We start from the raw sequence: 16,197 nt of genomic DNA, 5'->3' as shown, positions 1-16,197 counted from the left end.
GTGTACACTGAAAAGCTGTGTGGGAGCACATACGAGATATCTTCACAAAATATACAATGTACCATTGACCTTTCGTTAGCAATTTGACCGGAATTTGTAAGCATAAAGATTTTCAATGAATTCGTCAAAATAACTCACATTATTAAACATATACATATTCACATAAAAATTCTATCTTAATATTTTATTTCTTTCACCCCTGTGGTTATTTAGGCCAGTCATCTTTATTAAAAGGTTCTAATAAAAATATTAAGCAAATGGAATGAAAATGTTTATTTCATATTATCAGAGACAACAATAAGTTTTGAACTTTATATGCACAAAAAGATATAACCATAAAAAATTTTGTTTGAAACTATCTACAATGTATTTGAAAAGAGAAAGTTATTTCAATAACATTAAGGTTTATCGAAGTACATGTAAACTGTATTTTCAAACCCTTTTCTTTGAACGCATTCAAATTTAACTATTTTTTAGAGTAATTAATATATTGAAAACTTTTCAACATTACTTGTTTAACAATCGAAAGAATAACCTTAAGAATGTTTACATACATGTACATAGTAATCATTATGATTCTAACAATTCTTAGGAATATTTACATATACATACATGTACATCATAATAATTCTGAATAGGAAAATAGTTTTAAATTTCAATATTGAAAAACGATCAAATTCTGAAGGAAATTCGGTGTTCAGGTCTCTCCACAAAGATTTAAATGCAAAGATAAACAGTTTTAAGATTGCTTCAAATATATTACGAACTGGTTAAATACAAGTAAATTTATTTTCGCTGCTTAACAGTGCTGTACTTTTATTGCAAACTAGATGTTCAGTTCAATTTATTCGCCCAAATCAAAACATGGGGTACATCAAAATATAAATACAATACAAAAACTTGTCAAAAGTGCAAAACTACCGGTACATATGAACACTATATATATGTACATTGTTAGAAGACTTCATGCATACCTCATATTAATTTCAAACTCCAGTTTATTTGCTTATTTTTTGCTTTTTTCTAAAATACAGCAGAGAATACAACCACTTACATAGCAGTGACGGAAAAAATAATGAAATTCTTTAACAATTCATAAGGCCAATAGTATCCTTCGAAAAGCCCGCGCTTTTGAAAATAGTTCTCGATGAAATGCATTAATTAGCTTATATTCATAAATTCCTCTATCGCGATTATACCTTAATAAGATATGTATCTTATTTGTCTTTCAATTTAATTCTCATAAAATATTAAAAAAAAATATTGATTAACATTTACAAAGACTGGAGTGCTAAAATAATTGTGGAACTATTTAAAGTAAGAAAGGCGATCATAAAGCCTACAGCCAGGACTTTGCTTAGCCGGCTAAAAATGCGAAAACCTATGTCTGTTATACTCGTTTATTTTTATGAAAAATGTCTTCTTTGAAATTTCAAAGAATTTCTATTTCTTTGTTCCAATGCTTGGATTAAAGTGGATTATATTAGCTATATTTGGTAATGCGAGAAGAAATGGTGACAGGATTATGTCCAAACAGCACTGCCCCCTTGAGGACTGCAAGCCCTGGTTCGGGTGGAATAATAACTCTCACATCTGGAAAAGATTGCTTGATCATGTCCTGTAGAATTGGTGACTCAGAAAATCCGCCGACCATTATGATATTGTTGGTATCTGAGATATCTGGCTTTTTTAATATGTCTCTAACATGATTCACGATCGGATCCACTGCCACTTTAAAAAAACTCTTCATCACATCTGCTGTTATACTGCATCTGTTCCCCACCCATTTAATTTTTCCTGAATACGTGGAATTCTCTATTGTCTTTGTAATATTTTCCCCTGTGTTCTCTTGAAAAGTGAAAACCAGAGAAATAGGAATTTTTAAGGTGACCTCGACCTTTGTTTCACTAGTAATGACACGCTTCTTGGTTTCGAATTCTCTAAAAATGTCCACATAATCAGTTGTAAATGAGTCGGCAAACAGATCGATGACAGGGGCTCCTAATATTTTGATCAGCATCTGTTTGAAGGCCTCATCTACCTGTTTCCCTCCCAACGCTCCTCTACTAGCTCTGTAAAGCTCCTTTAGGCTGAGATCAGGTTGTACTTTATAGACGGTGATATCTACGTTTAATCCTTTAAAATACAGAAGTGTTTTAAAACTGCCAAACATATCTCATTTATATTTGAATAAGAAGAGGCGTCTAATGATTGACCATTTTCACTTTAAATAATTTTTTACGAATGTATTTCAAAATGAGAAGGGTTTTAAAAATAATTTATATTGAAAATAAAGTTAAAATTCATTTGAATTATGAAATCATTAATGAATTATTTTTTATCTAATACTCGTACATAAAATCAATATAAAAGTAAATACATTATGTGGTCATGCATAAAAAGGGTGAATACAATAGATTACTGGTTATTAATTTTCAGGACACCTTTTATTCGCGAGGTAGACATTAACTCTTTATTAACTTGCAAAAATCACGAATTGTGGTTACTACTTTATATAATCTAAAGTTTTACTAATAAACACGGTAATGATTTTTTTTGTGAGCACACTGTCTAGCTGAACCCTTGGTCTTACGAGCTATACAGAAGTTTGGCTTATTTATATCATGCAATCTAAGATTTACGCTTGCCTGTTTTTGATATTATAAAATTTAATTTGATATGTATTTATTCGTTTTGATTTAATTTGTTTTGTCGTTTTTTAAAATATATTTTAATCTTAAAATTATTTTTGTTTAAAGTTGGTTCGGAATTACTTGTCCAAATAAAGTTTTATTCTATCATTTCATTAGGTCCTTAATTTAATTGGATTTTTCTGATTTATTAATCAAATAATACATTTTTAACTTAATATTTGATTATGTGTTACTGCCAATGAAATATTTGATTTACTTTATTACTTTAAATGAGAACGTTTTCCCTTATTGTACATGTATTTCTGCAGTCAAAGATGTTACTTAAATAATAATTGTTTTTTAAGTTTTCAATTTGAATTCTTTACACTACTTGTACACATTTTTTTCACAGAATTATTATTTTTTCCTTAAATGTTTACTCGCATTTTCATATATTTTATACAATGTATCAGTATTCTGTCATTTTGACATTATATACTTTGTTATTGTGGGTTGGTGCCTTATTTTCTCTTAAAATAGATACATAATGATGAAAAATAATATGTTTTGCTGCTCAATTACATATTCATAATTCAATAGAATAGTCCCACTGCAACTTTGTTTTACGAACAGATGAAAAACTGAAAATGTTTAATTATTTTTTATCATTCAATAAACAATTGATTAAAACTTAAGTATCTCGAACATGGATACCCCCCCCCTCAGGTAGATTGAAGAAAGCTGATGTTCAGATCACTTTTATTGAAATATTCTACCTATGATATCTTAAATCTGTGGTAATCCAAGTTCATTAATTTTGGTCCTATCGAGTTTTGGATAAAAGGTTAAACTGTACATGTATGCTTATCCTTATCAAATTATTGTTTAATTATGTAGGTAAACAGATATACGCAGCACAGTATAGGTTACAGTAAGGAGGCGGGCCTAATTTATACGGGAAATGTTTACTATGACGTCACATAACTATAAGGTCTTCAAAATTCCGCAAAATTAAATTATTTGCTGTTTTAAACTGCTGGATAGCTCTAAACTAAATAAAAACTTGTTATTGCATACAGAATTTTCGTTTTTTAAATCCCACACAACAGAATATAAACGATTCATTGATCGCAATGAACTTGTCAACATGACATCATCTCGCAAATATGACGCAGTTTGTACACAGTGAGAGACTGATGGAGTCATATTTTATACAATGAAAAAATATCTTTTATTCTCAAATAGAATATAATTTGTGGTGTGTAAAGGTTGTTAATTTGTATGAATGTCTATTTTACTATTTTATTTATAGTCTGTCTATATATGCTCCAGACAAGTGATATTGTCGTGTGTTTCTATGCAGATTTATTAAAAAGTAATACAAGGGCCATGATAAATTATTTCAAGGACATACCCACAATGTATCTTGCCATGTTTTTACACATAAAATCAAGAAGCATTTAGATATTTGAAAAGTGCTGCGAACCTCACGAAATCTTGCAAATAAAATAATTATAGCTATATTCAATATAGTTGACTAGCAAAATATTCAACCTGCTTTCTAAAAAAAATAATTTTAGCAATCAAATAGTGGATTCTCTATAGGTTCGAAGCACTTTTCTCAAACTACATATAGTGTTGAAAAGAACTATAATTTAAACTATGAGTTTTAACTTTGTTATGCCCTTGTAATATTGAAATTTATTGATGATCTCTTAACTGCAAGAATATTTGCTAAAACCATGCAACTCCGGCAACACGTGACAAGCCTAAAAAAATCTAAATGTCCTCAACATGTAGATTTGAACCACATTACATTTCTTTTATATCAGTTAAGTCGTAAAAAAATATCGCCCATCCTAATAAATTATGTAATTTTTATCTTGAAAAATCGCCGATATTTTCAATTGTAACATTAACTGTACTGCGTATTTGAAATAAAGAACTTTTTAATACTTCTTTATTTCAGAGAGCATATCAAGATACTCGATAGAATTAAGCTTTTCAGCAATTATGTCAAAAATAGCTAATTGAAGAAAAAGGTATTTAACTTTGATAGTATCATAGTCTAATGGGATACAATGAGTAAAGTTGTTTTTTGAAACACTTGACTTATCAGAGAGATGTTTACTGATGATGATAGGTAATAGTTATAACAATATAACAGATGTGCTATACATAAGGGCATTTAAAACTGAAGCATACCCCCACAATCTAAAACTAGGTATTTGCTTCCCTTGGAGAATGCCTCGAATCCCTGGACGCCTACTTCATGCTGCAGTTTATCTACGGGGAGATGTTTACAATATAATGAGGCCACCTCAGGCTCCAGTGCTATCAGTAACTGGTCCCCGGCTATTCCAGCCTAAAGAAAAATCAAAATCTCATCATTGTTGTAAGCAAGCCTTAACAAAACAAATATATTCTAAAAGACTTTTTTTTCAAACAGCAGTCTCAATTAAAACTTTAAATACACAGATCGATAAAGCTTTAAAAACTGTAAGCCCTATTTAAGGAAAAATGATACAAATAATTTGTTTCTTTGGAGAAGACACGATATCATGTGACAAGTTTAAAAAGTGGATACTTCTTTAATTTTGTTTTTGCCTTAAGAGTTTGCAAATGAAATATTACTCATAATACTTCAATAAAATTACAAAGATTGACAAATCACACTCAGTGAAAATCTACAGATGAATACAAATTTCAGGATGTTAGCTTAGTGCTAGAAGTAGGGAGATCCATTTATCAAAAGATAATTTTGAATTTTATATAACAAATTGTCGAAATTATTACTACAAATTTACTTCATCAAAAGAATTTTTAGGAACTCTTTATAACGAAGTAAATCTGTTAAAACAGATACATGTATCTTAAATTCGTTATAAAGCATTCAAAAAATTTCAAGAACGAATTAATCTTATTCAAACTGATTCTAAACATTGTTCAATTCAAAATTGGGATTTAACCACTAAAGGTTAAATCTATTAACTAAAGTGAAATAAATATTTGTGTTCTGGTCTAGCGAAGGAATTCTGACGTCACGGCACTTATTCGTCATCAGTTTGTGCTGAAACTTTTACTCACCCTCTTATCCCTATCAAAGAAAGATTTGAGTGTGGGATTTTTAGAATTGTGTGTTACGTTCAATATATTGGTCGTATTTATTTCGCATTTGCTTGGTTTCTCCGAAGATTTGTTCACAGTTTTTTTTTGTCTTTCCATTTCCTTTTTCCTGCCGAGTATCTATTATTGTTTCATATTATTTTTCAAACCCAGCTGCATTATTAAACGGAACCCCTCTGCAGCATTGTTAAGGCTTGAAAAAGGGGGCAGGGCCTCATTTTTACAGGAAATGTTCACTGTGACGTCATACAAAAGTAGATACATTTTGTATTCCTCATTATACCAGAAAATCAAATACTCAGCAATTTTAATCTGTATTAATATCAAGAACATCTAAAGTTATCAATGCATTAAAATAGTTGCTGGTTAAATACCAGATAACAGTATATAAACAAATCACTGATCGCAGCAAACTTGTCGTCATGATGTCATTTTGGTAAAAATGACGTATTTTATATGCTGGGGAAAAAAGTAAAAAAAATACATTGTGGCAGCTTTTTAAAAAAAAAAATGGGTCCTTGACAGAGCATTTCAAATATGTTTGTTCCTTGTGTGTACAATTTGCAGAAACCACGTTCATGCAAGAACATTTAACTAATAAAAAGCGCACAATCAGTAATGAAGAGTGTGAATCTTTAGTATTTGAAACATTCCTCGAGTATAGAAGGAATGGGAGTAACCGTATGGAAAAAGCTGCGAATTGGTCTTTCATTTTGGAAGAAAAAAACGGGCAAAGGATATAGAGAAGGATTCGTTCACAATCCAGAATGTTTATAAAAATGATACTGATCTCCAGAACCTAAATTTGCTGGGTTAGCTGTATGAACTGTCCCTGAATTATGTATATGGTTTCAGATTGGTTACATGTATCAAAGAAAGACAAGGTTATATATATGTCTTTGGTTTCAGATTTGTTGTCAAAAAAGACAAGGTTGTAATTTCTTTCCTTCAAGCTATTGCTGGCAAGGAATATTCGGATCTGCCACTGTTGGTGAAAACTGTGGATCACATTTACAACTTAAACAATCCTACATATATGTCCTCTCTAGCTTTTTCTTCAAAATTTGTTGACTTATTATATCACAGTAAGTCGGTTTGCAAAAGATTTGAGTAGTAAGGGATCACCTTCAGGTTGTTGTGCAACTATGAACTTTAAGAATGGATTGTAGATTATAGCAAACACTCACTTACATGTCCTGGTGATGCCGATGTTTTCACATTTTTTTGACAACAACCAGATATTGTTACTATTCTCGATCAATATAATTTACCATCCCATTACAGATATAATTATGTCATAGATATTTTAGTCTCATCATTCTGTACTTGCATTGGTTTTACAAAAGAGATGGAGGGTTGAGTTTGATTTTAAGTCTATAAGCAGCGTAGTAACGAATTTTATACATATAATCCCAAATAAAAATTCAGTAGAGATTCTTCAAACAAATCCAGATTTATAACCAAAATGGTATGATCTGTCTACAGAGGCAAAACAGGGACTTGTACCTAAATTAAAATAACAAGTCGATGATGCAAATCAAAATTTCAGGAAATATAGATAGGCCTACTCCATTTTTATAAATATATTTATGTGAATACATGTATTTATAAATGTTTTGATTAACACTGTATTTTATAGAAATTTCCAATAACTTTTAATGGGAACATCTGTATGCTAACTCTAATGATCATTCAGGAATGATTTTATAGGGGAAAAAAGTTGAAAATCATATTGTGGAGAGTCAAATGCGGAAAACAATTGCGAATAACACATTTGAAGACTATATCGACCAGAAGAAAACTATTTTGACTACTAACACTTCCACTGAAAGGTTTGTCCTTTTTCCGATTGGCATCTTAGTTGCTTTGATTTATTGCTCGTACAGTTATTTTATTGTTTCATTTTTCTTTCTTTCAAGATACACGTTCATACCATCTGAGCATGCTTACAAACCAGAAATTATTTTAAGTGATCCCTGTTCGAAACCCCGTGTTCTTATTAAGCTCTTAAGAAGGCATTGGTATAGAATTTAATTGTCGCTGAAAGTCTTTATCTTGGAAAAATTAGTTTGTCTCAATTAAAAAACAGTAAGGCCATTTTTTTCAGGTGTTTTATCATATTCTAATTAAAAAAGAAGTGGGTGAAGAAAGGTCTTGGTAACAGTAGGATGCGATAGTCTTACCTACACTCTTGGAAGTAGAACAATTGACAGTGTGTGCCGTTGTAGAGAATGGAGTTTACAAGGGTGGAAGAATTTGATAAACACAAAATTTTATATGATCATGAAAAGAGCTCTCAGATCAACGATTGCCTGAAGTATCTGGATATAAATATGGTACTCAGTGAGCATACACATTTGTTAACGTATCTCAACAAGATCTGTAAATTTCAAATTAGGAAAATATAGGTATTTTTTTTTACATTACAAAAATGATTACTATGTACATGTATTCATTTTTAGGATTAAGACATTTTGAGATGAATATGCTGTAAGCAGTTTTTAGATTTATTTGGGACGTCATTTTAATTGAATTGGCAATGATATTGGGCTTTCAAAGCCCGAAGGATTAGCTTCCTTATGGCTGCAACCGGTACATGTACATGTATTTCCTTATTGTCAAATTCAAATAGTGGTTTCTTCCCTTAGACATTTTTGTTTGAACATCCATTTCATTTCATATTTTTTTGCAAAGATTTTATATTCATGTTTTTTATCAGACCACCACAAAAGTTGGTAAAATTTTCAAATATTTTTTATGCCATGACTGAAGAGCTCCTCCTGCTGTTTGCCAGGTAGATGTTGAAAAGAAATGAAAGACAACCGGCAGAAGGATTTTATAAATAGCAAAACATGTAAAGAATACCAATAATAAATTTATGTTGATGCCGTGTTCACTTTATGTCTTTCACTTCATGTGTTCAGGGATGGTGTGAGGAGGAACAACTCCTCTGCTATTAGAACAGCACTTTTTGAATTCGCCCAAATGTTTTTGGATTCTCCATTCCTTTTTATATCGAGACTTTCATTAGAGATTCTTTTTTTGCATCCAGTTTTGGCACAATACCAAAGCATACTGCATGGATCCAATAATTACAGAGATTTCTTTTGTCAATGTGACCACGTCAAATCCATAATCTTTTTTGTCTTTCTATCCTTCCCCGCAAACTCTACACATTTCTGGATCCCTTGTTGTTAACCTGAGAAGATAGCTTTCTTGAGTCTGAGTCATCTGGTTTTCACATTTTGATGGTGTTGGTGATAAAGGACCTGTACTTGGTCCTGGACGGTCTTCATTGTTTACATGTATTTCTCTGGCCTCTTTGGCTTCATGATGTTTCTTTCAATAGAAATAAAGCAACAAAATATGATATACGTCCTGCATTAAATATAATTTTGAAAGTTATTTAAAAGATTTTTTACTACCTCCACAGATCCTTCTTGTGAACTTAAATCGTATTCATAGATATATCCAGATGTGTGTTTCAGTCTCAAATGTACTTCACATTTGGTAACAAGATGCAGATCTACAGCCTGTTTTAATAAAATGATAATAAAATACTTACATTGAAACATCACTTCCATTTCAGGTGAGAGATAATTTGGTTTGTAAACTTGGCATAACTGAAAATGATGTCGACTATCAATTTGCCTATGATAAATCTACAGAAATAGTCGAATTGCGTAAACAAATACGCTCTTCCTTCTATATATTAAGTGACATAGACAACCCTAAACCACACGTATCAATGTCTGGAAAGCCACTTAACAATGAACTTATACATTTCCTCAAGTTATCACAATTTAACTTTTGCAAGAATCTAGAGTTTTGGGTTGAAAATGACTTTAAAGACAAAATTAAACTGAAACCTAAGGGGTGTTAAGAAAGTTCGTCCCAGGATGAAATATTTTCAAATTTTTCAAAGTAGTGCGTAACTAGAGAATTAATTTTCAAGAATGACAAAATCGCTAGAGTGTGCTGGATTTATAGCAATTCATTTCTAGTAGGAAATTATAGGACTTTTTCTTCCATATGAAATACATATATATATGTAACATCTTTAAAGCACCCGAATAAAAGAGATGCTGGTCATTAATTTTGAGTGAAAATAAAGGATAATTTACTTTTGTTTCTTCGTAGCTTATCTTGCATCAGACAAGCTAATGAGCGTAGGATTAAGAACGATAGATCATTTTCCGAAAGAAAAGGTTTCTCATTTTAAAATTTTCCACAGATTTGATAATTATTTCATAGTATTTGAAAGGATGTTTTGACCTGATTGCTTAATATATGTCACAAATATGCGTCATTCCAAATTTTTTTCTTAGCAGACATCTATCTGTTTCAATGCGTGCCTACTGCCCTCCCCTTATTGATGCAACAAAGGACAGTTAAAACCTTATCAATAGCAAGAATGGACTATGTAGACATGAAATATTACAAATTGCAAATATCTTCTCATCGTATTTATTTTCGAAAATGAAAGAAAAATGTGGAACGAACTTTCTTAACACCCTTTATATTTGTTAAACCCAATGACAGGGCAAATTTCTTCTCCTTGGAAAATCAACCAAAAAGGAACTAAAATCAATGGTCAAGGAATTGTACAACAGACAGACGATTTTTTTATACAAATAAAGAAATTGAAACCTATAAAATCAAGAAAAAAATCTGACATTACAGAGTTCTACAAAGAGCTGTTGGACATTTTTGACAAGAGTGAAGACATCTGTGGTAATTATTTAAAAAAGATTAATGAATTGCACATCCGTGTGAAGTAAATAATCCGTTGTACTGATAAAATAATCAATTTGTTTTTCAAATCTCATGGATTTATAACGGAAGGGAAGATGTTAATATTTACCTTTTTTTAAAAGGGTGTTCTTTCTTTGATAAAAGGCTTTGTTCAGAGCCATGCTGGGAACCTGCGCCTGTGGCTTCATTCTTTAGTTCATTTCCACCTAGATCGATGATATTTTTGCGCCTTTTTAGTGTTTTTTTTTGTCTGCAATCAATTTTAAAAAAAATTGTTAAAAAAAAGAAAAGTTCACAGTAAATTTTATTGTTGCATAAATGGAACGATTTAAATAATCAATTAGAAAATAATATTTGACATGCATGATTTGAAATATTAAAGATGATATCAAAGGCATGATACAAAATATATACATGTGTGTGTGCTTATTGAAAAAACGGATGCATATCTTTTTTACTACCTAAGATCTTACAATTTTGTTTTGAGAGTATATCATATATACTAACCAACTGTGGGTCTTTCATTGATTTTTAACATTAAAGAGACGCCAAACATTTTTGACACGAAATAAATAACATATTATTAGTTGTTTGTTTTCTTAAACGTTTCACATTGTTTGATCAATGAACACGTTTAGAAATTTAGCTGAGTGGCTAGACTAGTGGGAAACTACCAAAAATAAAGTGAAGAAATTTGTTTGTAGTAGCTGCACCGAAAAATAATGAAGCTTTTGTGTCACTTATGCACCCCAACCATATAAGTCGTGTTTTTTAAATTATCTTGACATTCCTGTAAGTAAAGTTTATAAAAATAAACTTTCGATAGACTGAGGTACATACCACGCTAACTGACATCATATGCCGTTTCTGTATTTTCATCTTCTCAGTGAAATTTGCACGAAATATCCGATTTCGCGGATTCAACGTTACCCCTATTTCGAGTATTATATCCGATTTCAAGGATAATTCCTGATTTCGAGTATTCTCTCCAAACTGTTCAAGTTTAGAATATTGGATCGTATTCTGCATTTTTGGTTTGAGTTGTTTTGTAATTTAAGGCTGTAAGTTGTTATTTATTGCAAGCATTAACTTTATTATATTTCCATTTCTAATTTTTTTTTCTCTGTGATAACCCTTTGAAAGTAAGCGGAGTTAATTTCAGAAATCTTGATAATTCTGCCGGAATGTAAATTAGGCAGGTCAATAGGTCAGGAGCTAAGAAGGCCTAATATGCATGCAAATCTCGTGCGCATCTGTCTCCGAGTCTGACGCTAAGGAGGCCAAATATGCACGAAAATCTCGTGCGGCTACCGTTATGTTTGACGTCAGTGGGCGAGGACTATTGAAATTGGGATGGGAGTCCTCGTGTAATGTAAATCTACGTCTGCACTTTTAAAGTCTAAATCTACAATTTTATTTCACAATGAAATGGAAATCTAAGGAATCACTGTCTAGTTAGTATAGTATGCCAGGGACATCAACAATAGTGGGAAACATGGAATAATTTATGCATAACGGGCTTCGCCCGTTATGCAAATTATCCCATGTTTTCCACTATTGTTGATGCGCTCGCATACTATACTAACTAGACAGTGATTCCTTAAATCAGTCAGCTAAATCGGAACTACATTTGTTAATGCTAGTGTCGGTTCAGCATATATTGTATAGTCTAGGGATGTTTTGATAACATTGAAGGTATTTATTACTTCGTCTAGTCAAGCTTTTTTTGAATTCTATTTCTATTTGTTAATTTTACATTGTTTAACTTGTTACGACGTTGTACGGTAGCTTTTGCAGCAAAAGTATTTCTGTGTGGGAACTTATGTAGGAACTCAGCTTCCTTACAAGCTGTTGATTGGTTAATAGTTCGTACGGCATAATTACATTGGTTTATATTAGTCATGTGGTAGGGCTACTACGCTACAGCAGATTTCAGCTAGTTGTATGGCGGCAACATTCGAATACTAAAAGAAATAAAACAAAGACGATGAGATACTTATAATGTAATTTACATATATTTAGCCTAGTCAGAAATCTCATACCACACTGGACGACCTAAACTTGTGTTTCTGAAGAATCAGCCATGTTTTCCTATGTTGTTATTTGTATATTGCCTATATTGTTATGATAATGAGATGTTGCACGTACAATAAATGATGAGTATGTCTGATCAATCATCTTGACTATCATTCAGTAAAGTATCCACACAGAATAGAGTCTTGTTTAATTTATATAGGAACAAATTTAATTACTGGTACATCCTGACAAAAGGTGAATTACGATAAACTATGACCTATAGATGCTGAGGATTCAGAAATATCAAACACCCCTGGGAAAGCTTACAATATTATAACAAAGGTCATGGTTGCTGAATTTGTTTAAGCAAACACATTTTAGAGCTTTTTAGCGAATTTAATTTGTTATAAAAAAAATAGAATTTGTTTAAACGAATTGAGTTCGTTATAACAAACTTTCGAAATTGTTATACATGTAACGAATTCTTCAAATTCATTTAAACAGCTTTAATGTGTCATTACAAATTCAAAGAAATTTATAATCATTTCATTCATTAGGACAAATTTTTGATAGGTCCTAAATGGGCTTACGTACATAAAAACTCTTAACTCTAACTGAGGTTGATGACATTTCTCTAGCCTAATTAAAAGCTTGTACCCTAACTGCCGCCTCTCTCATAAACTGTCTGGCAGAATTATCACAGATAGCAGATACTGTTAAGACCCAGCCTATGTCAGTTTCATGGATCCTTGTGCCTTCTTGTTCCAGAGAATGTAGTAGGTGACCCCTGAAGAATTTAATGACCGCTGAAAACACATCCAAAGCCATCATCTCCTTCCCGTCCATAGATTTCATTATCAAGGTGTTTAAAAATGGTGCCTGTGAGAAAAATTGTACAACATCTTATGCATTTTAAATATATAAAGTCTGCTAATTAAAAAAGCTTCAATACTGAATTGGAGCTTCTATACACAAAAGAGTTGATAAATATTTTTATCAATTCTACCTTTTAATTTTCAACCAATAAAATTATACAATTTTTCCTCAAATATATTTATTTTAAGGTCAAGATCTAGTAAATGAAAGGTGCCTACAGATTTATCAAACTTGAGAAATAAATTCCTTTATTGATGCTTTACAACTTTAGCTTGGTCAAATAAGGTGTTTCGGGGCATAATTTGTAGGTAAACAAGATGAAAAACTGTTTTTTAAACTTTCATTTTCAATGAAAATTAAGAAAACCAGTCATGAATATGGGAGTTTTTCTCATATTCGACAAAGGAAATGTATCAAGATTGCCTACAGTCTCTCAGAAAACGGTAATTAGTATGTTCATGGCCTCTTCTTTAAATCAATATCAAATTTAATATAGGTATCCGGTTTACTTTTCATATGATTTCAAATTGAATGTCGTGAAATTACCCTATTTTCTACATAATTCTACTCAAGCCGTAAAGTACGGGAAAAAGAAAGTTGAAATTGATTATGACGTCATAATGGATCTACCACCAAAAATGTAGTCTCAAGTTATTTACTAGATCTTGACCTTAATTAACTTTCTGCCTCTACTTAAAACAGGATTGTACCTCAGAATTGAAATAATAGGGGACATTATCAAGTAAAAGTGATTTAAGGGTTCCTCCCCTAACAGAGTGTTGATAGAAAAGAAAACAATCCCCGGGCGATTTATTCATTAGAAACTGAGTAATTTCCGGTCCCTTCAGATCCATTCTGACTTTAAATAATTTTTCTTTTTTACGGGTTAAAAAATGAACTTGCCCATCTGTTAATGAGTGGCACAGAGAACCTCCTGAAGTAATACCACTCATATTGTTCCCCATCCACTCTGAGTTCTGAATATTTATCCTCCGCTTCGTAACCGAACGAGTGGAACCCTTTGTCTTTGTTAAACAGAACACAGGTGGGGGTCTTTAGGGTGACTAGACCCCCGAAATCCGATGCCCAGTTGTTGGACCTTATCTTCAAAGGGTCGTTCTCGTAGTCATGTTTATAGGAAAATGCAATGCCGCTGTAGATGGAACCTACGTCAATGGCTGCCACCACCAGTTTATCGGTAGAGGGCATGTTCTCTGTGTCCCAAGTCTGAAAGCATAAAATATATCTATTGATGTGTATTTTTTAACCATGCAAGCACATATACTAGTATGTCCAGAGAATACAGTAAATAAGAATAAAGAGAAGAAAGATGCCCCAATCTAACTAATTATTTATGAGTGTGGGTACAAATAATTTGATCTTTGTGTTAAAATAATATCACTTACTGGTGACTCCAGCATCCCTTTTGTTGATATCTTTGGTTTCTTCACTTCGTAGCCATTTTCCGCCGTTGTGACGGATACTGGGGTTAAATATCCGAATAGCTTGTAAAACTGTTCTTTGTCTATTGTCTTTAAACTGAAAGTTGGTAGCGATATTTGAATCTTTGCAGGTAACTTGCTTAACTTTTTGGTTCGTGAGATGTATTCCATGGTCAAAGATACATCATTGGAATCTTCAATTTGTCGAAGATTTAGAAGTGTTTGTTCAATAAGACTTTGTATCTGTTTGATTTTATTCAAATGCTCCTTTAAAATACTCTCATGTTTTGTTTTTCCATTTTCTATTTCAATTCTTAATTTCTCGACAATTACATCGACTTCTCTGTGCCATTCTTCTCCACATTTAATCAACGTTGTTGTAAGATTTCCATATTTCCCATCTAAGTTAGCTATCTGGGTTTCTATTTCATTTGCAATTTCTGCATACGTTGGAGAAATTGAGTTTTCTAATTCTAAAGCATCTTTTCCAATAACTTTCCTCTTGGAATAAAAGAGATCAGAAAGAGATGAAACTATATGTCCCCTATGTGTATCAGATATAGCACACAAAGAACACACTGAGGTTGTGCACGTTTCACAGTGAAACTCGCTGTTTCTTGTTTGATGTACCGAGCACTTAGGATAGATTAAAGTTGACTTTTTTTCTCGGTATGGGACTACTTTATGTTTGTCATAGTCATCAGAAATATGTTTTCCTATGCAAGGAATGCACAGATTGACATGACAGAAATCACAGTACTTCTGTACTATAGCTGTCTCACAAACGTCACATCGGATGACATCTTGCGCACTCCTGATGGGATCCATATTAAATCTAAAAAGTTAGAAGTACATATGTGCTTAATACTTTGTTTATCTTAATGATTAAAACGAAAAGTAAAAATTATTAAAAATTCCTTCATATATTTATTTACCTCATAATTCCTTTATACTGATTCATTAAAGCATAAACACAAAATTGTAGAAAAATTTTATTGGAGATATACAGACTGTCGTCAAAAGCTTTTATTTCATTGTAATGTTAATGTGAATCCCCTTTTTTCTGCTATAAACTTTTTAAAAATCAAAAATATCCATATATATATATATATATATATGGTAATATAAGCTATGTAGATTATAAACATCTAGTTAAGAAAATATGCGTGTAAAGCAATACCTTCCTATAGAGTAAATTATATCCGTCCATCAATGAACGCCCCCTTCGTATCACAAAGCAATCTTCCAGTATAGCTGTTATCAAGAGAGTTATCTTTCTTATGTTGTATGATTATTATTGTAAAAAACTCACCAAAGATTTGTCTTACAGAATGAGGCAAAAATGTTTG

At 31.7% G+C, this 16,197-nt stretch overlaps 1 protein-coding gene across 1 annotated transcript; it reads right to left on the bottom strand.

Annotated features, from left to right (window-relative positions):
• Positions 1 to 1,446: 1,446 nt before the first annotated feature.
• On the bottom strand, positions 1,447 to 15,693 carry LOC134281853 (heat shock 70 kDa protein 12A-like). Its single transcript, XM_062764291.1, has 5 exons — positions 14,813 to 15,693; positions 14,310 to 14,633; positions 13,188 to 13,409; positions 4,839 to 4,998; positions 1,447 to 2,136 (listed from the first exon to the last, which is right to left on the bottom strand). The coding sequence occupies exons 1-5, from the start codon at positions 15,674 to 15,676 to the stop codon at positions 1,484 to 1,486; spliced, it is 2,223 nt and encodes a 740-aa protein (XP_062620275.1). The 5' UTR covers positions 15,677 to 15,693; the 3' UTR covers positions 1,447 to 1,483.
• Between the last annotated feature and the right edge of the window lie 504 nt (positions 15,694 to 16,197).

Source organism: Saccostrea cucullata, unplaced genomic scaffold, assembly GCF_032062105.1.
Source record: "Saccostrea cucullata isolate Sc308-1 unplaced genomic scaffold, CSIRO_AGI_Scuc_v1 ctg897, whole genome shotgun sequence".
Lineage (NCBI taxonomy): Eukaryota > Metazoa > Mollusca > Bivalvia > Ostreida > Ostreidae > Saccostrea > Saccostrea cuccullata.
This window is presented reverse-complemented; position numbering and strand designations above follow the sequence as displayed.

Bases quoted from the DNA above. Each gene is read 5' to 3' on its own strand.
- LOC134281853 (XM_062764291.1), bottom strand. From the start codon at position 15,676: ATGGATCCCATCAGGAGTGCGCAAGATGTCATCCGATGTGACGTTTGT. The intron at 14,634-14,812 runs GTAAGTGATATT...TTATGCTTTCAG, and splicing joins AAGGGATGCTGGAGTCACCA to ACTTGGGACACAGAGAACAT. The intron at 2,137-4,838 runs GTATGCTTCAGT...TGTATTTTAAAG, and splicing joins CCTAGTTTTAGATTGTGGGG to GATTAAACGTAGATATCACC.